General features: G+C 47.0%; 2 protein-coding genes across 20 annotated transcripts in view; one reads left to right on the forward strand and one right to left on the reverse strand.

The window, feature by feature from the left end:
* UBAP2 (ubiquitin associated protein 2) overlaps nt 1–11,375 on the forward strand; it is a 145,647-nt gene extending 134,272 nt beyond the window's left edge. For 10 of the 19 annotated variants that reach the window (XM_090132168.1, XM_090132163.1, XM_090132165.1 and 7 more), the window contains 7 exons: nt 3,598–3,676; nt 5,102–5,331; nt 6,167–6,262; nt 6,343–6,454; nt 7,878–7,945; nt 9,053–9,244; nt 10,241–11,375. In XM_090132168.1, the coding sequence (XP_089988294.1) occupies nt 3,598–3,676; nt 5,102–5,331; nt 6,167–6,262; nt 6,343–6,454; nt 7,878–7,945; nt 9,053–9,244; nt 10,241–10,336 (873 nt within the window). In that variant the 3' untranslated portion in view covers nt 10,337–11,375. Of the gene's footprint in view, nt 1–3,597; nt 3,677–5,101; nt 5,332–6,166; nt 6,264–6,342; nt 6,455–7,877; nt 7,946–9,052; nt 9,245–10,240 lie in introns of all 19 variants that reach the window. The other 9 variants (XM_090132179.1, XM_090132169.1, XM_090132171.1 and 6 more) reach the window with 5 other exon arrangements.
* A 2,069-nt stretch (nt 11,376–13,444) lies between these two features.
* The window catches only part of UBE2R2 (ubiquitin conjugating enzyme E2 R2), a 51,986-nt gene continuing 43,139 nt past the window's right edge, over nt 13,445–22,291 (reverse strand). The window contains exons 3-5 of the mRNA XM_031611638.2: nt 20,917–21,014; nt 17,074–17,208; nt 13,445–15,859 (exon numbers count right to left, since the gene is read on the reverse strand). Coding sequence (XP_031467498.1) covers nt 15,640–15,859; nt 17,074–17,208; nt 20,917–21,014 — 453 coding nt within the window. The 3' untranslated portion in view covers nt 13,445–15,639. The remainder of the gene's footprint in view (nt 15,860–17,073; nt 17,209–20,916; nt 21,015–22,291) is intronic.

The following is a 22,291-nucleotide window of genomic DNA, read 5'->3' on the forward strand; positions in this document are numbered from 1 at the left end:
TGGTGGTCGGACACTAGTGGGTTTCTGCACATCTCCATTTTAGCACCAGTTATCTTTCACACATTCATCAGTGCCTTGGATGTAGGACTCTGAGGCATACTAAGTAAGTTTGTGACTCCTTCAAGGGTCCAAATTGTGTCCAAATTAGAGAACTGACCAATCTCCAATAGCATGAAGTTCAACAAATGCTCTGCTGGATTCTGCACCCGGCAAGGGGCAGCCCTGGCTGTAGGTACAGTCTGGGGGACGAGAGGCTGGAGAGCAGCGCCCAGAAAGGAAGGAAGGGTCTGGAGGGCAAGGTGTGTGCAGGGCAGCTGAGGGCCCTGGCTGTGCTGGGCACAGAGCAGAGGAGCTGAGGGGAGCTGATGGCGGCTGCAGCTCCTCACAGGGAGTGGAGGGCAGCGCTGAGCTCTGCTCTGTGTGATGACAGGGCCCGAGGGAACGGCATGGAGCTGTGCCAGGGGAGGGCCGGGGATGGGGAAAGGCTCTGCACCAGTGGTGGGCATGGAACAGTTGGACACTGCTCTCAGACACAGGGTTTTGGGTGGTCCTGTGCAAGAGTTGGGCTTCTTGATTCTTCTTGGTCCCTTCCAACTTGGGGAGTTGTTAGTATCATTGAATTTAAGAACAAAGCATCTTTTCTGATGTTTTCTTGGGAGCTGGATATTAAGTTAATGAAGATCAACAAGGCCAAGTGCAAAGTGTTGCACTTGGGTTGGGGCAATCTTAGGTATGCGTACAGAAGGGAGAAGAACACACTGAGAGCAGCCCTGTGGAGAAGGCCTTGGAGGCCACTATGGACAAAAAACATAAGCCAGCAGTTGTGCACGTGCAGCCAGGAAGGCCCGCAGTAACCTGGGCTGCATCAACAAGGGATGGCAGCAGAGGGAGGGAGGTGACTGTCCCCTCTGCTCTGCCCTTGTAAGGCCTCATCTGCAGTACTGTGTCCTGGCCTGGGGCTCCCAGCACAGGAGGGAGCTGGGAGCTGTTGGAGCAGGTCCAAAGGAAGGCCATGAAGATGGGCAGAGGGTTGGAGCATCACCTCTCCTGTGAAGACAGGCTGAGGGAGCTGGGCTCGTTCAGCCTGGAGAAGAGAAGGCTCCAGGGAAGCCTTACTGAGGCATTCCAGTACTTGATGGGGACTTCAGGCAGGAGGGGAACCAACATTTTACATGGTCTGATAGCAGTAGAACAAGGGAGAATGGCTTTAAACTAAATGAGATGAGATTTCGGTTGGATGTTAGTAAGAAATGTTTTACTCATAGGGCTATGAGGCCCTGACACTGCTGCCCAGAGAGCTGTGGTACCCCATCCCTGGAGGCACTTAAGGCTGGGCTAGATGGGGCTCTGGGCAGTCTAAGCTGGTGGGGGTCAACCAGCCTGTGGCAGCAGGGTGGAAACAGGTGATTTTTAAGGTCCCCTTTAGCCTAAGCCATTCTGTGATGGTTCACTGTCTTGTGCTTTTCCTATCAGTTCTATTTTAGGTGTGTGTATGCATAAGTGGCTGAGGTAGAGATTTGTGGAACTCCTGGGGACTAAAGCTTTTCCCCCACCAGTGGGGCAGTGGGAATAATTGAAACTCTTAGACTCTATTCTCAGGTGAATTTCATTATACTTTGTGCAATCTGTATAGGCAAAAATGCTTGTGGTTCTGTTCCAGTTCATACTTGCGGAACTTTCTTCATTATATTCTGGCATTTTCATGTCAGGAAACACAACTAAACCTTTAAGATCTGTAATAGGAATCTGTTTGTGTTTTGTTAAGTGTATGATGCTGGAGTTGATGAGATGAGAATTATTTGGAATGGAGAGGATCATAGGATGATGAAATATGAGATGGTTTCAAGTTACAGAAGGAGCCTGCAATACTGAATCTTTGCCAAGTTATTTCACGTTCAGTGGTGGAGGACTGTGTGTAAGAAATGGGGCAGTGACACACAAGTGTAGCAGTGTGGATGGTAAAGTTGAATGTGAGAAAGCATTTGAGTTGTCAGGGAATTTGCTGAGATAACTGTGAAAAAAGATGCTTTTCCAGTGTTGGAGAATGTGTAGAAATGGGTACAAGAGTGGTTAAAACATGCTCAGTGTCCATCAGAAATGGTGAGGAACAAGTGAATGACTTAGAAGAAAAAACACTACATACTGTGCTACCCCACAGCTCACCCAGATTGGGAAAGGGAAACTCTCCACTCAAAGTGAAAACAAAATGCTGCTTTGCTTTTCTTAGTGTGCCCTGTCATCTTGGAGTGCAGGCCTGCCAGGGTAAAGGCTGTCCTAACTTTCTGTATGAGACCTAGAAGAATGATTTAAGGCATGATCTCTGTATTTCAGCATTTTTCATCATGGACACTATTAGTTGAAAATCAGTAAAAAATCTGAGCACCCATCCCCTTAATTGTTACTAATTTTAATTTTGGTACCAATGAATGTCTCATCATAGAGTCTATGAGCGTTGCAGTGAATTGAAGAACAGTTGAGTTGGAAGTAACTTTTAAAGGTCTGGTCCAACTCCCCTGCAGTGAACAGGGACACCTACAGCTAGGTGGGTACTCAGAGCTGGTCCAGCCTGACCTTGACTGTCTCTAGGGGTGGGGCCTCCACCAAATCTTTGGACTACCTGCTCCAGTGCTTCCCTGCCCTTATCTTAAAAAATGTTTTTTTTATATCCAGTCTAAATCTCCTCTCTTTTAGTTTCCCATTGTCCTGTCACAATAGACACTGCTAAAGAGTCTGTCCCCTTCTTTCTGCAGACCCCCTTTAGATACTGAAAGCATGTACACAGCAGGGTATTGTCTTGGGCACTCCACTTTGGAAACCTCTCCAAAGTCTGCTGTAACATATAGTTTAAATACTTTTTTCAGTCAGCTCTGTTTGCTGCAGTTTTCTTATTCATCTGTACTCTTAATCTAGGTAATGTTTTTACTTTTAGAGAATAGGACATGGTACAAGACTATTAGACCGCATCCACATTGCAGTTATGGTTCTGGCATGACCTCAAGTCTTTGGCACCCTGCATGGCCTGTTGCTCTTCCAGACTCAGTCCTGTTGGAAGGTGTCAGCTCTGAGCTGCAGGCTGGGAGGGAAGAGCTTTGGTTGTTGCCTTTGAGCACAGACGAATACTCAGTGAGAAGTGTTGCTCCTCTGTACCTTTACAGGCAGAACCTCTAAGGCTTTTCTGCTGGCAGGAGGTGTTGAGAAGCTTTTATTAACTCTATGAACTTGTCAGCAGCCACCTCTTAGACTCATTTTGTGTGTTTAAGGGAAAATAAAAATAACAACTCTTCTTGCGTCTCAGGCCTGAACTTCCTTCCTCCTAGATGCTTTAGCAGGTTAAAGGCAGAAGCTTTATCCAGCCTTGTAAAATTACCATTAAGTGATGACGTGTTTGTAGGTGATACTGAGTGTCCATTAAAGTAAGTTTAGTTTGAAATCAAGAATCCAGGTAAATCTTTAGCTCTGTTGTAAATTTGAGCAGAAGCTGACCTTATAGTTTCTCTTCTTGCTTTTAAATTGTTATGTTTGGAAGACAGGATTTGTAAGAACTATTCAGATATTTTATGGTTTCAACTATTATAAATGATGTTGCATCTTTTTAAGGATTACTATGGAATTACATTCCCTGCTCCTGCAACCTTGACAAGCAGAGATGGGAGCCTTGCTAACAACCCATACTCAGGTGAGTGCTGTTAAAAGACAGAGATAAGTGAGATGTGCTGGTGTTTGAATTCAGGTCATCCTACTGTTGCTGAAAGAGCAGTTTTTCCCTTCTGTAGGCAATTATACTCACCCAAGTAAAGTAGGCAAATAAAAGCAAGCTTCTCACTCACAATTGTGATGTGGATTTTTCTGCGTAGTTCTGATCGGTAATTCATACGGGGCCTCTTCTGGAATAAAGTTGGATAGTATTTGAAAGCAAGTGCAAGATTGTTAAAAATGTAAACGGCAATGTCATCTAGTGCCCTTCCCGTGCACATACAAGTGCTTGGAAAATACCTGATAGTTTAATATGTTTTCTTGAAATTCCGCTGTTTTGCTTTCCTCTTTTGGCGGTGGAATAGACTCTTTCAGAACCCTCTCAGCAGCTCTCTATTCCTACTTTTTCTACTTTATAACTTCAGTATTCCCACCAGGAGCTGTCTATTGCAGTTGTTCCCCTGCCCTCTTCCTAGTCTAATGAATTTCATTCTCAACAGTGGTCTAAGAATTCCTTCCTCACTTTCTGTTCTTCATTTGTCAGTGTGCAGAAATTACATTGCAGCATGTTTAGCAAGTGGATTTCTTCTGCTGCCATCTGATTACAGCTTAAAGCTGTAGCCATATGAATTATAATTTCTAATATGTGGGCATTCAATCTTGTCGTGCTTCTTGGCAACCAATGAAAGGGAATACTGGTCAGGAGGAGATAGATGTGAGGCAGATGTGTTACAAAACCAAACACATAAACAGGCTGTTCTGAGTGCTGTCAGAAAATAGAAATATTTTTTTGAAATTTTCTGCATCATAATCACTTCTCTTGGGAGGTTGATTTTGGGTTAATAACCAAATTTCCCTTCCTACTTCTTCAATAAGGTGGTCCACGATGCAAGCCTTGCTTTCCTGGCCTTCAGCTACTGTCTCCAGAACTTTGGTGGTGTGAGGAACCAGATATCTAACTAGTCATGCTTCATAAATAAATAGATGTTGACAAAAATATGCCCATCACTGCCTGTAAATCCTAACTTGCTCTCAGCCCATGAAGCTTGGCTAATCAGTTTAACCTCCAGGAGAGTCACACTTTAACCCAACAACCATTTGCACTTTGGCTTTTTACCATATTTCTGCTTTTAGCATATTTTGTTGCAATGATAGTAATGAATCTACTCAGTGTGTGTGAAATAGGTAGGTATTAGTGTCTACATTTTACTGATGAATTAGTCACAACACAGAGTTCTGTGCCACAAACGGGTGACATACCTGCACTGTCAGGAATTAGAGAACAGGAGAGCTCTTCCCATGGAAACCCATAGCCTTTCAAGTATAGGATGTGCTTTTTTTGTTGTTTGTTTGTTTACTTGTACAAGGAAGTTCCTCGTGCAAAAGCTCTGATCATTCTTCTGATCAGTTCTTTCTTTAGCAGGTGATGTTACAAAATTTGGCCGTGGGGATTCTGCCTCTCCTGCTCCTGCAACAACCCTAGCCCAGCCGCAGCAGAACCAGACGCAGACTCATCACACCACTCAGCAGCCCTTCCTCAACCCAACCCTGCCACCAGGCTACAGCTACACTGGGCTACCTTACTACGCTGGGGTTCCAGGTGTACCCAGTGCATTCCAGTATGGGCCAACCATGTTTGTAAGTGTCATAGCCTTGGCTGTAACTCTCCCTTTTTGCCTCTCTGGTTTTATTCTCCCAGCAAAACCCTCTCCATCCTGCAAGGGATTTGTTCAAGCTTGAGAAAATAATTGCTGTCCCTTCTCCAAGAGAAGAGGAAATTTGAAAAGCCAGAAGTCATGCACAGGTTACAGTAAGTAGTAGGTAGCTGCAGCTTATGGATTTTTAGTGTTCCTGAAAACTCTCAGTCTGTAGAGAAACAAAGACCAAAAGCTGAGTCAAGCATGCTGAGAGTGCCTAGGACATCTTTCAGAGGAAGTGATGCTTCAATGAAACTGTGGAGCAGCACTGGTAGTCTCAGGAGGGAGGAAGTTATCTGGGAGGATCTTGTGCTCCAGGCAGAATGGTAGCTGAGTTTATTTTAGGACACTGTAGGACTATGTTTTATGAAACAGCCTCAGGTGGGAGCTGGTTTGTGTGTTGTTTGATTCTGGAGAGCATTTTGGTTGCTCTTCTTGGGTTTCTGGATAAGAATTTGCTGCCTGTGGTTAGTTTTAAGACACGTATGAAAGAAATGTGCAGCCTGTTTTGAGATGTGATTGCACTGCAATATGAAGAAGAGCCATGTGATGCAGGACCAGGGGCAGTATAGCAAGAAGCTTGTGGCTTGCAGGGATCTACTGCAGCAATCTACTGCTGGCAGCGTGAACACCACTTCCCATGTGATCGTGGTGTTCCCAGTTCCAAATTACCTTTCCTGTGTGAGCTGGAGGTGCCTTCCCCACTAGGTGGCAGAGGGAGTTTACTTTCAGCACCCAGCTAACAGTGCCTTTTGTTCCTTTCCTCTTTTGTTCAGGTACCTCCATCAGCAAAGCAGCACGGCGTCAACCTGAATACCGCCTCGACTCCTTTCCAGCAAGCAAGTGGCTATGGGCAGCATGGCTATGGAGCAGGTATGCTCATCACTGTGCTTTTCACTGGAGCATCTGCAGAGCTGCTTGCACACTGTAACACATTGTCTTGTACACACCGGCAGGCTATGATGACTTAACGCAGGGAACGGCAGCTGGAGATTACAGCAAAGGAGGCTACAGTGGGTCATCTCAAGCACAAAACAAATCTGCTGGCACTGGACCTGGGAAAGGTAACACATGAGACTTGAGGTTACTCTTGAGTGGGATTTAGTAGGGCAAGCTCCCAGTATTGCCAGTGCTGTGCAGTCAACATAGTGGCAAGCCTTTAAGAGGGTCAAGATCCAAGCTGTTTCTCCATCTCCCGTATACAAAATGCTTTCTTCTCCTAATGGCCCACAAATTCCTTCTAAACCTAATGCCTGAACTTTGCATAAGGATCTGTGTGGCTGATGTGCACTTTGTCCTCAGTTACACGTGGGAGAAGTGGTGAGCTGCTTTCCCTGCCAAAGTTGTCTTTGGTGAAGAATAAGCGGTCTCACAGCAGTGCTGTGTCACTGAAGACAAGGCAGCTGGTGCTGCTGCTGAAATGGTCACCTGCCAAATGCTGACTTGGATTTTGGGTTTGTTGGTAGACACATGAGTTAGCTGTGTGTTCAGTGAGCAGGGCAGCTCACGCATCTCGGGGCTGTTGTTTCAGCTGCTGTCCGTATGCTCCGTAACTCATTGCATTGTTTCATGCCTGGAAATGTTTCCTCTGTAACTGCCAAGGCTAAGGAATGTACACAGCTTTGTTCTGCACATGCTGGTTAGACCTGAGAAATTTATACTGAACTGCTTGGCACTAACGAGTTCATCCTTGGGCTTAAGCAAATACCAAGCATTTGTGTGCATCTGAAACACCAGCTGGTTGGTATGCAGGTCTTCAACTAAAAGCCAGTGATGCTCTACTCAGTGGCCTGCAAATGAGCTGTCTCTTAGGAATGGTGCAGCATAGGGCAGCTCCAACCCACTGGGTCAGGGCCTCTGGTTCATTGGCTGTAGAAAGTACTGCTTTTATACTGATTCAAGTGAAGCCATCGGATTCTGTCTTTGTAAGCCCACAAATGAGTGGCAATTTGAGTCAACTTGCTGGTGACAGAGTGTTTCTGGTTCTGTGGCACCAGCTAATCTGTGTGGAAGGCAGCCTGAGTCAGTGATGTTAATTTTGAAGGGGCAGAAAGAGTGTTGCAGACCTCACCCTTCAGTTTGATGTGTGAGGACAGGAGCACAAGCCTGTAGCAGATGCAGAGGCTCACTGCTGAGTGCATTACTGGAAAGCTCCTGAATGCTGTGATAGAGCCAAATGCATTCCTAATCCTAGGGGAGAGCTGGTGTTTTGTGAGCTAAATGAGTGTTCAGCACAGCTAGAGGTGAATTTGAATCCCAGCTGTAGTAGAGGATGACCTATCCCAGTGGGCTGGTTTCCTGCTTTGCAGCAGGAGCAGAGGCTGTGCCCATCCTCTCACTCCTGTGGGTTTCAGAGTGCAGAGTAGAAGGTGTGTGGGGCAGAGGCTGCAGGTTTGGGTGCCTCAGCACCAACAACAAAGCAAGCACACAAGATTCAGGCTGGTTGCTGCTTAGCTTTCTCATTGTCAGTGGCTTTTTGTTTTCCAGGTGTTTCTGTGACCTCAAGTAACACAGGTGTGCCTGATATCAGTGGCTCAGTTTATAACAAGACTCAGGTGAGGAATGCTGGACCCTCCTCCCAGTGGCCTAAGGCCAGTCTGGTGGCTCAGCAGGATGCTGGCAGCCAGGAGCATGTCCCTGGCTGATCGGTAGCAGTGGGCTTTGGCTTTTCTTGGGCTGGCTCTGCTTGCTGCTGGAGAGGAGTATCTCCCATCTGCGGCATCTCTTCTGACACACAAAGCTCCCTGCCCTGTCCCATGCAACCTCACACTCTGTTCCCTGGGTGCTGGTAGAACATGGTAGCACCACTGGTTTTAGTCAAGAAAGCCCCCAGAACAGATGAGTGAAGAGCATGTTTGCTTTTCTCCAGAGATCAATCAGCAGTGCCCACGCTGTGCCTGAGGGCCTCTTGCATGGGTACCAGCACTACTCTGCTCACCTGTGGGGCTCTTGCTGTGCATACAGAAGGTGCCTGGAGGAGCTGTGGTATGCAGTGGGGGCATTCAGCTGTTTTCCTGCCAGGATAGTGGGACCCACCATGTGCTTGGCTGTGATCACAGAATCACAGAATGGCTTGGTTTGGAAGGAACCTCAGAATGCACCCAATCCCTGCCATGGGCTGATTGCCCGCACCAGCTCAAGCTGCCCAGAACCCCATCCAACCCGGCCTTGAGCGCCTCCAGGGATGGAGCATCTGCAGCTGCTCTGGGCAGCAATGCCAGCGCTTCACCACTGCAGGTCAGACTCCAGCCCCATGACATGTGCGTAGCATCTGGGGCAGAGCTCTGGCCTGAGGAAGGCAAAATGTTATTGCAGTTTCTTGCACTTTTGATAGACTGCCCTGAGTAGTCTGTACCCTCTCAGGATGTGAAGAGCCGATTTCAGGCAGCTGCTGCAATCCTATGTCCCACTAAGTGAAAAGAGGTCAGGGAAAGCAACACTGTAATCAATAAAGTATAGATATATTTTTTTAAAGTTATAGGCATTAGAGTAGAAATAGGAGTGAGAACAGTGGTTGAAACTCATCTACTGAAGTGCTTGTGGGCGTTTGGCCTGACCTGCTCATGAGGTGTAGGAAAGGCACAGGGATCTGTTCTCTTGTTGTCTGGTCTATGTGTGCTCCTGCTGCTTTCTGACAATATCCATCTTGCCTGTTTCTGCAGACGTTTGACAAGCAGGGATTCCACGCCGGCACACCGCCTCCTTTCAGCCTGCCTTCTGCTCTCGGATCTACTGGGCCCCTGAACCCTGGTGCTGCCCCGGGTTATGCTCCAGCTCCTTTTCTCCATATCCTGCCTGCGCATCAGCAGCCTCACTCCCAGATGCTGCATCACCACCTTCAGCAGGATGGGCAGGTGAGCCAGCCCCTTCACAGAGTGCACGTTGTGCTCACCCACCTCTTGGTATGGGATCTTCGCTTTATTCTGAGTTAGTTGGTTTTTGCTTTGCCCATTGGGAAGGTACCCCAGCAAGACTGCAGGCTTGGTGCTATTAAACGGACTGGGGAGGGCTATGGGGTGAGTCCTGCTCAGAAGAGACCATTATGATATGGGTGCAGGGGGTGAGCTGCTGCTGTTCTCTGAAAGTGAGCATTTGCACTGTAAGTGAAGGAGAAAGCAAAGCATTTGCTTGCAGATTGCATCACGTTCCAGTTTCTGGTTTGGTTTCATCAGCCAGAGTGTTTCCTCACTATGAATTTTCCCTGGGGAAAAAAAAAAAAAGGCATTCTGCTTTAGAGTCTGTAAAGAGGAAATGACTGGTCTCTCTGAATGCTGACATCCCTGGCTGGAGCGTTAGCCTGGAGAGTGCTCTTGGACCTTATGCAGCCCTGCTGTTCCAGTGGCCCTGTACGTAGAGAGGTGCAGCCTGTGGGTGCTAGGGTCCCATGGCTGATGCTGTTTTATAGAATCACTGAGGTTGGAAAGGACCATGGAGATCATCTACTCCAACCCCTGCCCTTCCCCATCAGTCATCAGTGCCACATCTTCATTAATCTTGAGCACGTCCAGGGATGGTGACACCACCACCCTCCATGCCAATGCATTACCACACTGTCAGGAAATAAATGTTTCCTGATATCCAACCTGAACTTCCCCTGGTGCAAGCTGAGGCCATCCCCCCTCATCCTATCACTGGTACCTGGGAGAAGAGGCCGACCCCCATCTCACCACAATCTCCTTTCGAGGATTTGAAGAGAGCAATAAGGTCTCCACTGACACTTCTCTAGACGGAGCAATCCCAGTTCCCTCAGCCTCTCGCCATAAGACTTGTGCTCCAGACCCCTCAGAGCTCTGTCGCCCCTCTCCTGGGTACACTCCATGGCCTCAGTATCACTTCCTTTCTGCTTCTAGGGAGGATCCAGCCAGCGCAACCAGCCCAGCACCATGCAGCAAAAGTCTCAGGCTACCAAAACCGCCTATGGCACTTCTCCATACTGGACAAACTAAATCCGAAACCGGGGAGGGGGGAGAGAATGAAGGGAGAAAAATGAAATAAAGAAAAAGAAAAAAAAAGAAAGAAAAGCCGAAGCCCATTCCTGGAATTATTAGGAGAAGTAACTGCTCAGCCAAATGTCTGTGCGGGGAGAACTGCAGCCATCATCCTCTGTGTGACTCGCCCGCTTCCTCTTTGAGTTGCTGTTGTATGTAATATATTTATGTATGTATTTGTAAATGTAATAGAGCCTAAATGTGGTTTTCTGCATCTTGCAGCCTGTTCTATTCTTTGTAGGAAAACTAATTATCCATTTCCCATCTGCACCAGGGCATCCTTTCTTGTTTTTTAAGCTCTGTGGGCTTTTTATCTCTGTCCAAAATAAAACTGCACCTTTCTTAGTGGAGATGATGACAGCCCATTTGATTAATGCAGTTCTAAATTCGGGCAAGTAAGGAGGCCTGGCTCCTTCAAACAGAATCAAGGCATGTCCTGTTGGTTGGCCCCCGTATAGCTGTTACTTTAAAACAAACAACAACAACAAAAAGAAACGATGATGTTTTGTGGGCCTTCCCCTTTCTTTTGTCTCCCTCCTCCCTCTTGCAGTGACCACAGTGAGCAAAGTGCCGCTGAGCCGGGGGCTCTGCCCTCAACTCCTTTTTCAATTTTTAAATAAAAATAAATAATAAAGAAGACTTTTTTTTTTTCTTAATATCTTTTTTCTTTCTTTTTTTCTTTTTTTTCCTTGAGCAAGAGACTTCGGATGGCTCAGTGTGTCCTGCAACCTCCTTTGCATCATGTGAGGCAGAAACTATGTAGCGGTTCCTTAAATAAAAGTCTGAACCCTGTTTCTTTCCTCTTTTTGCCCTGAGCCTCCTGCCCAGGAGCGCCAGAGCTGCTGGACGGACCTTCAACTATCCCTCCCCACTTCTTCTAAACAAAGACCAGGATGACACCTCCTGGTGCTGTGGTCCTGCACAGTGCAGTGGATGGTTTAGGAGTTTTCATTTTTTCTTAGTCTTTCTTCCACATATTAAAGTTCTGATCATATCACTGCTGTCTGTGTGTGTTTTCTCAGCCCTCTTGGTAAAGCTGAGGGAGGGACGTGGTGGATGCTGAATGAAGGCTGTGTTGGTGCAGCAGGGCTGTGACACAGCACCCTGACACCAGCCCACGGTGCCCTCACTGTGCCCCATTTTGGTGCCTGCAGTGGGGAGGGTGAGGAGGGAGTGTGGCCTCGTGCCCATGGGGCAGAGCTGCTGCAGGCAGAGGGAGCTTGGCACTGCTGCTGGCAGCGGGCACTGTCCAGCTCTATCTGGCCAAGCAGCAGGCACGGAGCTCTGTGCACTTCCCTGCTGTGGTAGCTGTGGTTGCTCAGAAGGATGAAATAAATGGGGAGGCTGCACCGGCACTGGCCTTAGGCATGCTCAGTCCTGAGGTCTTCTAGCTGTGTCACCATGTTGCCTTGCTTACTGCAGCTCCTCTGAAAGTAATACCTTTTATTTTGTTATTCCTCTGTGCAGAATTGTTTGAGATGGGAGATTAGAGAATTTATGGTCTGACTCCCCTGCAATGCGCAGGAAGACCCACAACTCAGAGCCCCTCCAGCCTGACCTTGAGTGTCTCCAGGAACAGGCATCCACCACCTCTCTGAGCAACCTGCACCAGTGCCTCACCACCCTGATTGTAAAAACCTTCCTTATATCCAGTCCAAATCTCCCCTCTTTTAGTTTGAAACCATTTCTCCTTGTCCTGTCACAGCAGACGCTGCTTAAGAGCCTGTCCCCATTTTTCTTACAGCCCCACTTAGATACAGACAGGCCACCCTCAGGCCTCCCCCAGCCTTCCGTTCTCCAGGCTGCACAGCCCCAGCTCTCTCAGCCCGTCCTCGCAGGGAGCTGCTCCATCCCTGACCATTTGTGTGGCCCTCCTCCGGACGCTCTCCAACAGGCCCCCGTCTCTCCTGTGCTGAGCACTCCAAGCTGTGGACGCAGTGCTCCAGGTGAGGTGTCACAGCGCAGAGCAGAGGGGCAGGATCCCCTCCCTCGCCCTGCTGGCCGCGCTGCCCAGGATGCAGCCCAGGATCCGGCCGGCTGTCTGGGCCGCAGGGCACACTGCTGGCTCACGCCCCGCTGCCATCCAGCGGCACCCCCAGGTCCTTTCCGGCAGGGCTGTGCTCTGTCCCTACATCCCCGGCTCGTACCGGCAGTGGGGGTTGCCACCACCCGGGTGCGACACCTCGCGCTCGGATTTGTTGAACCTCAGGAGGTTCACCTGGCGCACTGCTCAGCCTGTCTAGATTAATAGAAAAAACAATACCACCCACTGACCTTCAAAGATGTTTGCTGAATGTTTATGGAGACCAAACGGTGGCTGTGCGCACAGCAAGGCAGTGGGTGGTGCATTCAGCAGTGACAAACGGTCACCTCTGCTGGTGCAGATTTTTACAAGCGCAGCTTGCTGGCTCTTGTTCATCTCTGGCAAAAATGCAGAGCTCACAGTGATGACTATTGTTGAGAAGTTGTGTATTGTGTTTTGTAGCTGAGAACTTGCTCTATCAAATAGTGTTACTGTGCACTCTGTATCTGTTGTAGTTTCCATGGAAATAAGTAGGAGGTATCACTTTGGCAGCAACTTGCTTGCCATCATTGGTTTCCACTGTTTGCACTTGGTTACCAATGATGGGCAAAAAGCTCTCCCAGCACCCCATGTGCCCAAATTTGTGCTGCATTTACTGTCCCACCTTCTGCTGAATGGGTCAGGCACAGCTCCTGCACCAGCACCTCTGGGAATTCAGCTCCAGCTCTGCACTGGTGCTTAACACTCCAGCCTGTCCTGCGCTGCTGCGGTGTGCAGTGCCAGCAGCAGCCCTGCACCACTGCTGCTTCCCACTGAGCCCAGACTCATTCTTCAACTTGCTCTCTCCTTTTGCTTTGGTTTTGGGACATTGTTCTGCTGCTTACACTGCACAGCAGGCCTGATGTTCTTGCACCCCTTACCTGTGCCTGTATGCACTGCATAGAGATGCCCAACACAGAGCGTGGTGGCGGTGACTCAAAGCTTTAAGTTAACCCATGCAAACAGTAAAGCTCGAGTAACAGCGATGTGACTGTACAGGGGTATTTTCATTTCACATTTTTTATTAGTAGACAGATGTGCAGAAAAGACAAAATATAACTACTGAAGGGGAAGACAACACAAAAATGCATCAGTTAATTCTCTCTGGTAAATTATATTGAAGAAAAAAAAAGGAAAACATCTGGGATTTCAGCTAAGAAAACTACTAAGAACCCTAAGTGTACCCTGCTGGTTTCAGAATGGGTGAAAACTGCATCTGAAAGGGCTGTGGTTGCAAATGTAAACGCTAACATGGGCTGAGATGGGGAGAGGGGTTAAGAAAAACCAGAATACAGCTCAGGTAAACATTTCTCCTCAATCTCTTAAATAGTTTCAAAAAAAACCTCATACTCAGTTTGTATCTCTAAAAAAGGAAACCAGCAAGTCAACAAGCAATGACACTGCAGGGGACAGTGGGAAGAGAAATTACTCTGGTTAACGCAGGAGCTCTCAAAATAGGTCGGTTTTGTTTTTGTTTTTGTTTTTTCCTTTTTTCTTTTTTTTTTTTTCCTTTTTTTTCTTTTTTTTTGTCTTTAAAAAAAGGGTAACAGAAGAATCATGATAATGCATCTTACAACACCAAGCTTGAAAATACAAGTCACTGGAGAGTATACAGTGAAGACGGTCAAAAGTACACGGGAGCTCCTGAAAGATGCAGTATCCTAATTTCCAACCAGGTCAGCAGCGTGGCCCCGAGCCCCACTGGAAGCTGCAGGTGGGATGCAGGCACACACAGCTGGGGCAATGGAGCCACGCTGCCGACTGCAGGGTTGAGGTGCCACCAGCCTCCAGCCCTCCCCAGCTGCAGCAGTCTGCAAACAGCTTTGCTGCCCCTATGCAGGTTGCTGCAGACATTCCACTCTGCAGCTGCTGTCCTCAGCCTGCTCCAGGGATGCATGCAGACCCAGGACCAGGCTTGCTCCCACCACCATGCTGCAGATGGTGCCTTACCATCGAGAACCTCACAGCAGAAAAAGGGCACAACCATGTGCTTGAGCCTGGTGATCTCAGCAGGGAGTCTGCCCTGCTGAGGTGGAGGGGAGGGTCTCACCAGCCCTGGTGAAGGCAGGAGGGAAGCTGAACACCACTCTAAAAGTCAATTCAAGCCAATACACCACAGCCAAACAAAAGCACATGGCAAAGGGGTCACAATGTGGAGGGACTGAACAGGAGGGTGCTGCAGAAGACAGTGTGTAGGATCCCCTGCCCAAGAGGGCTGCAAGCTGGGCTGACAGCTCGTAGGGACATGCAGGAGCCTTCCCTTCTGCCTGCCCCCAGAGCCCACAACAGCACAGCATTGCTCTACACAAGCAAGCGGGAAAAGGCCAGCACGGGATTCAGGCTGCAGGAAGCAGGGCTGCAAGCGAGCACAGGGGCAGGTGGCCATCAACCTCTCCCCTTGCCAAAGACAGTTTGGGGATAAGCACCAGCTGCAGGTTTCTGGAAGCAGCATAGCTAAACTGCATTTTCTTTTTAACCCTAACTTAATCTGGAAACAAGGAGTAAATAGCAATCCAGGGCTCAGTTATACAGACGTGAAGTGTTAAGTGTTTATTTTAGGGTTCATACCACAAGCCACCTCTTTCTTATCGTGAGCAGGCTGAAAAGGAATACTGTACCTTTCAGTAACATCCCATCAAGCTCAACACACAGTAGCTTTACACTCTCCGCCCCCCACCTTATAAAGGAAAAGCCACCACCACAAGGCTAAACGAATGTACACACGCTATTATTGTAAATGGAGCAGCTAAACCTTGGCAATTTGCTTTGTGTGGATTTTTTTCTTCCCAGTAAATGCAGCACTTGAGCTCCCAAAAACACAGCTTCCAATGTGTTTGTTCCAGCTTTAAATACATTAAACACCTCAATGCAAGACTGTATTGAATTCAAGAACCTAAATGCGAGCAAACCTTTTTCGCTGTGAGCGTTTCGTAGAGAAGTGAAAAGGGGATTTTCTTTTTCAAAAAGAAATTGTAATACAGTGATGAAAGGGTTAAGAATGCAAGAATTCAGACATTCTGTGGAGGGTCTCTAAGAGGTCCATAAAAAAGGAGCAAACAGATCCATACAACAGGAGACAGCAGGAGACAAAAGTTTTTTGATCCCCCCCCCACACTTTTTTGCTGGACTGCTGCTAGGTTACCGCTGCTCCCTTCTGGCCTGAGTTGGCAGGGCAGTACAGGGGCACAGAGGGAGCAGGTCACGACTCCTCATTGCCAGAATCATCGTCATCGTAACAGTCGGCATCCTCCTCCTCCTCATCTTCATCATCAATGTCGTCGTCATACAAGTCGTCATAAAGCAAATCCGAACTGTTGTCATTGGAAGGCACTTTAGTTTTGATGCAGTACTCTGCCAGCGTAGTGGGGACCTTCACGCCATCCTTCTCTGCCTCAGCTTTGGTAGCCAACACCTGTTTCCTGGGGGAGGACAGAGCGGGAGGGTGAGCAGGTGCACAGTTCTCCATCTCCCACAGCCCCATTTGCAGCCCTCAGCCAGTTGGAGGCACTGCCAGCAGCAGCAGATTGAGATCCTATAGCCCCGTGTCTGGGAGCACTCCAAGTTCATTTGTGGCACGCACCCTTCCAGCAACATACAGTCAGTTATTAGACCAAACTCTGTCCTAGAGGCTTGCCAGAGCTCAGAGCAAGTCTCACTACATTGACTGCCTTCATGCACAAGAGCAGTTGTGGGATTTCCTAAGATGACTTACTGAGGGGGTTTCCAAGATGCTGTCCACAGCCTCCTCCACCACTGAAAACCATCTCAGTATGCTCAAAACTGGGATTTCCAAAAGTATTTGGCACCTCTCAGCCGTCATGGTACAGTGAGAGTGACAGGAACATGGAGTAACCCCAATATCAGGGTATTTTATCAGGCCAAAGGGCCAGGGGATCAGGGGTCAGGCTGCCCCCTCCTGTCCGCTTCTGGATTACTCCTAGTCTTGCTAAAGCCAACAGAGCTGGCAGCAACCTAGATTCCAGCTGTCCTCCTCACTTAGGTCAGGCCAGCAGCCATCCTGATGTCTTTTTTTGCAGTGTGGCAGCAGCCCCTCTGCAGCTTGTATTTCCAAGCCACTCCAATTCAAATTGCATTGTCTTCCAGCAGCACTTGACGAACCATGAGCTTCTGAGCAAAGGACAGTCAAGACTGAACAATGCTTCAAGCTAAACAAACTCCAAGCTTTGTAAGCATTTGCCAAATCCTGCTGATATTCCTTCAAATTGGAGGGACAAGATTATGGTTCATGAGTGCATTAAGCACAGAATTAGTAGGATGCAGTCAGTTTCAATTACATCCCAACCAAGGCAGGCTGAGCTCAAAGGCAAGCATGGACTTCAATTGGGGTTTACTAGCCACCTATAGGTTTTACAGTGTTTTACAGCCAGATTAATGTGAAAAAGGAATAATTCAAAGACAGTTTAGACTGGTCTTTCTGCTCCAGAAGTCTGCACCTATTCTGTGCGAAAAGACCTGCGGAAACTAGAAAATTGGGATTGGAATAAGACTAAAATTCACTTCTACAGCAGTAGCCACAGAGAGGAGCTGGTATCAGCAAGTTCTGCAAGCAGTCTGTTCTGGAGGATTTGGAACAAGAGACGAGTAGCACAGCAATGCATGCTGCACAACTTACCTTATTATTTCTGCATACTCCTTGTCTTTTCCTTTACTGTCCCTCCATTTTCTGAACATGACTGATGCATCCACATTGGCAGGAGAGAATGTGTTGGGCTCATTAAGCAAAGAGATTACACTCAGTAATATAGTCCTGAAAAAGGCAACCATAACAGCAGGGTCAGAGCAAAAGCACTCATGGATTCTGGATGCTGACAACTTCCTTAGGTAATGCTTCAGAAAAGCATCAAAATGTATTGTTTGAAGTCAAAACTTAACCTGAGTATAAGTGAACAACAGCTGAAGGGAAAGCAGGTACTTATGGACTTGAGCTGCCATGCCCAAGGGTTCCACCAGGGTGAACTGCCAAGGCCTTTCCTTCACCATCTGACCCAAGAGCTCATATTCTAGCTAGAAGAGAACAAGTGTGGAGAGGAAGCACAAAGCTAAGCATGCTCTGGGACCTAGTTCATCTCTTCTGTTCACATGTCTGTGAGGGGGTGGCCAGCAGAGCTCAGATCAGGCTAGATTTCATCTCATCCACACTGCCTGTGGATGGTGCAGGGTTGGAGCTGCTCCTGGTGACATTCAGCTTACCAGCAGAATGCCGGTCTCTCTTCCTATCCTGCTGTGACCAAAAGCCCTGCAGCCAGGACTCCCTGCCCTGCTCAGACGCTGGAGTCAGGCATCACCTCTCCTCCACGCATGCAGCTCCAGAGCTGCTGTGGCAGCAAGCACAGCAGCAGGAAGGCAATGCAGATGGTTTTTGTTGTTTTTTTTTTTTTTAACACCCAGGCAAACCGCCAAGCACCCAGCTGGATTCAGCTGCAACACCTCAGCAACACCAGCATGAACCACTTGCATAACCCCAGCACAGAACTCTCCTGGATTTCTGTCCACAGCACAGAGCTAACTGGGCACACTATTCTGCAAGCACCACCTCTCACCCAGCCCCTGCATTTCTTATGACCCTCTGCAGCAGCCCCACTGCCACCTGAGCAGAAGGAAAGAACAGAGACAAGTAATATGTCTTGAAATGTAGCAGAACACAGCAACTGCTATGCAGAATTCGATGAAGGAGACTCAGCTCCCACTGTACTCATAGTGATTTAGAGGTGCACTCAGGGCACTGCATGCTGAGCACATCTAGCAGATTGTAACTGGGATACAATTCCAGGAAATGCTCAGTCATTTGGATGCTCTGCTCCTTGAAAGCTTCTGAAACTAAACACGTCTGGCCAGACTGCTAAGCACAGCTACCAGGAGTCTTCTGCAGATTGTTTTCCAAAAGATATAATTCAGTAGGAAGAGAATGACAGCTCTGGAAAAAAACTGCTTTGCCAGGCTGGAATGATGAGCAGACGAATCTTCCACTTCATCTCAAGGATATATCTAAAAGCCCTTGATTCCTAGCAGGTCTGTGAAGTCTGGACAGCTCCAGCAGTGGTTTTACTGCAGAGCAAGCACAGTCTGGAGAAGGCCCAGGTGGGAGAGGAGTTAGCACCTGGATTCAGTCACTCTGTCAGAGCTAAGAACAGCATATTCTTATTTCCAGTAAAAAGTCTTGGCTTTGGCTTTACTGACAGTAATGTTAGGTCTGGATAGCTTCTGTCAGCTCAGTGTGAGCTAAGGCAGCTGAAAAGCCAACAGAAAGCAAAGAACAGCAAAGCAGGACATAACCTGTCTTCACAAGACATGGAAGTACCGGCACCTTGAACACTGTGCTGAGTGCACATACTGATGACAAATATCATGGGCTGGACACCTCAAAAGGCACAGTGGACTCAGGGGAGATACTGAGAAGGGCAACTAATATGATCAAGGATCTTCTGCTCCCAAGTCCTGCCACCACTTCCTCAGCTTTATGGCCCATTAGACACGAGAAGGAACAGCACTATCTGCCACACAGATCACAGTTGCATTTCTTTACATCTTGCTGGACTTCTGCTGAATTTACTTATAGCTGACTCATCCAGCTATGAGTGATAGGAAAGACTGTAATTTTCGTGCTTAAAACACATTATGCTTGACAACTTTAGAGCTGGGAGCACAGGTGCTCTCAAAGTTAAGAATGATATCCCCCCGCTATAGACACTTCAAACATGGTAGTAAGCTGTCAGTACTCAGCAGGACTTAGAAAATGAAGAGAGGCCCTGGCCTGCGCACACAGCTCATTACACACAAACGTGCTCCCCTCATGCACATCCAGTCCTGCTGCCTCCGATCTGATAGACTCCAGAGGCCAGCAGAGCCAGATGGGACCCCAGCAGGAAGGTCTGCATGCAGCACTTAGCCCAGTGGGTGATGCTGGCAGTGGGCTAACAGCTAAGGACAAATTTTGTTTCCACTTGCTGATGCACCTGAGGAATGTTTTCTTCTCAAAAAGAATGTTTTCTCCTTAAGTCAATGTGTTCTGGTAGAATAAGCACTGAAAATTGCATCACAGTAAGAAAATGCAGCAATCAGAACTAGAAAGGTTAAGCTTTGTGTTGTATAGGATGAAATAGTCAAAATGACCTACATAATGAATGCCTTATTCTGTTTCTTAGCTATGAATTGAGGCTTGTCATCTAGTCATCATAACTGGAGGAGATAATCACATCAAACACATGAACAGTTTAACAGCCATGTGAGCATAGGAACAACTGAATGTAGCTCAGCAACACATAGTTTAAAAGCTATTTCAAAGAAAATTAAATACAAAACTTTTGAGAGATTGCTTCATACTGACTTTTACTTTAGATGGATTGGATAACATTTGCCTTGACCTTCACAACTTCACACAGCTAAAATGCACCATTTTGCTTGAGCCTTTTTAACCCTGAAGTAGTGTGCTCCGGGAGGGAACATCAGTTGTTGTAATTTGCTGACTGTTAACATTTCCTAGTTTCCTGCCACGTTAGTTCTAGTTCAGCATTCTGCAGTGCATGTTACAAACCCATTCCAAAGATTGAGAATCCAATAAACCCCCCCTTGCTAGATCTTTGCTTTGACAAAGGCTCTTTTCAAGTTCATTTAATGAAGCTATGTCAGATAAAAGCAGAGCCAAACTCTCAGACAACCCTTTTCAAATTGTTGCATTCTCTCACAGGGACTGAGATGCTTTGGCTGGATCTACCAATTAAAATGAGATTTAAAGAACCAACATCTAATAAATCATTCTGAAAACAACTGTAATTCCCATATGATATGGGAAAAATTAGGGGCAATTATTTCAACCTTATTTGGATAATGAATAGTTGAAACAGAAGTACCTGAGTTCAAGGATTTTCCACTACATCACTACTGCTTCACAGGTCAGTGGTTTGTTATCTGATATTTGTTTTGTCAGTTCTTTATTGGCAGTGTCTTAAGGTTACAATGAAACCCAGCTATGTTTTAAAAAATGGGTGTGTTAGCCTTGAATGCCTCTGGTGCTTAATGATCCTTTCTTTTTGGTACCTAAAGAAACACTTAGCTAACTTCTCAAGACACCACACTACAGGACAGAGATGCAGGCCTGTAATAGAAGGTACACTATCGGTAGGATTATGCACAAAGTTATTTCTGCCAAGCCTGAATACAAGATGTCCTTTTCGATGAGTGATATCTTAGATACCTTAGAAGGATTTGGAAGTGTCTGCTTTAAGAACATGAAAACCTGTGAACAGTACAGAAGGCTCTATATTGCTAACATGGCAGCAAGATACACAGTCTCTAGTATTTTCAGACTGCTTGCTAAGTCTGGATCCTACCTGGTTCAAGCCCTGAAAACCCCCCTAAGCCTTACATTCCAAGCTTCTTCCTAACAGAGGCTTTAGTTTAGGAGACAGACGACAGGACTTCGAGGTCAGCTTTGTGCATCACTGCTTCCCACTGTTACCTGACGTTTTGGGTAGGGTTCCACCTCTCAGATGGCAGCTCTCCGCTTTGTGGATCATCTACAGGTGGGTGAAGAATTGAAATACATACATCTCCATTCTGAAAGACAGAAATGAAATCTGAGATAAGCCTGACTAATGGTCTGAAGACTGAATTCAATCTCTGGCTATATTTGAACAGAAATTTTGTTGATATGAACATCTCAAATGACAGTAAAAACCATCAGGAACTGCAAACGGTTCTCAATTCTTCCTGGGTCTACTGTATCAACATGTTCAAAACTTTCCTTGCTCAGAGCTTTGACTGCAGATTGGTACAAAACAATCTCAAGCCAAGAATTTTAAAAGAATGTAGCAAAGCAAACAAAAAGAATAGTAGCTAATAAAACTATATTAGTCTCTAGATAGCACATACTACCATAGTAATAGAAATGAACTTTAGTCACGAGACCCCACATTCCCATGTCTTTTTTCCCCCAGTGATGACTGAGTTAGCAACAGGAATCTTTAAATCCAAGTATTCAACACTCGATCCTAGTTCAGGTATCACAACAATGCTTCTCCTGGGATGTATGCAATTCGAACAGATGGTGCAAGGCAGGCTCACACTACTCCCTGGTGACAGAGCTGTTTGAAATATCAGGTGAAAAAGCAGGAGATGCTCTCTGAAGGTTCCACTGAAAATCCCTTCCAGCATGCAAGAGGAAGAATATTTTGGCAGCATATGGAAGCCATACAGCCACATAATCCTCAACCTGTGTTTAATTCACCAGTGCTATAGCCCGAATACAGATTTAAAGTTTCATAATGCCTACAATTTATAAATACTTTAAGAAGCCTGTAAAACCAATCCTCTGTTTGCAACAGCACCCTGACATGATTACTTCATAGGAGTACTGTAGCAATATGCATCACAGCTGATGTTTCCCAGCAAAGCTGGCACCAAATGTCTTTGTGCAGGCTGAAGGGAAGCTACAGATGGGTTCATGTCCAGCCAAGACATTGCCTCCAAGCTCTGCTGGCTTATTGCCTTTTGCAGCCAGCTACAAGAATTACTTACAAGCTCTCAGAGGCATCCTCAGGTGGCCTAACCCAGGCTGACAGGAAGTGTTCATGCTGTCCCCTTGTCACCCTGACTTAATGGGTTGATCATTCCAACAAGAGAAACTGCAGATGAGCTTGGTCCAAGACTGAAAACTGGTAGGGCAGTTCCCCAAGTGCTTTGTCTTGGCTGCATTCTGAGAACTCTTCAACACTATTTTGCCCACAGGAGCTGGAGCACAAAGCAGCACTGCTCACAGTGATAGCATCTGTGCCTTTGAGCTCCAGCCAGTGATCATGGCTGCAGATTGCAGCAGCTCACCTGAAGAGCCTCCC

The sequence above is a fragment of the Phasianus colchicus genome, chromosome Z, assembly GCF_987193195.1.
Source record: "Phasianus colchicus chromosome Z, bPhaCol1.hap1.1, whole genome shotgun sequence".
Lineage (NCBI taxonomy): Eukaryota > Metazoa > Chordata > Aves > Galliformes > Phasianidae > Phasianus > Phasianus colchicus.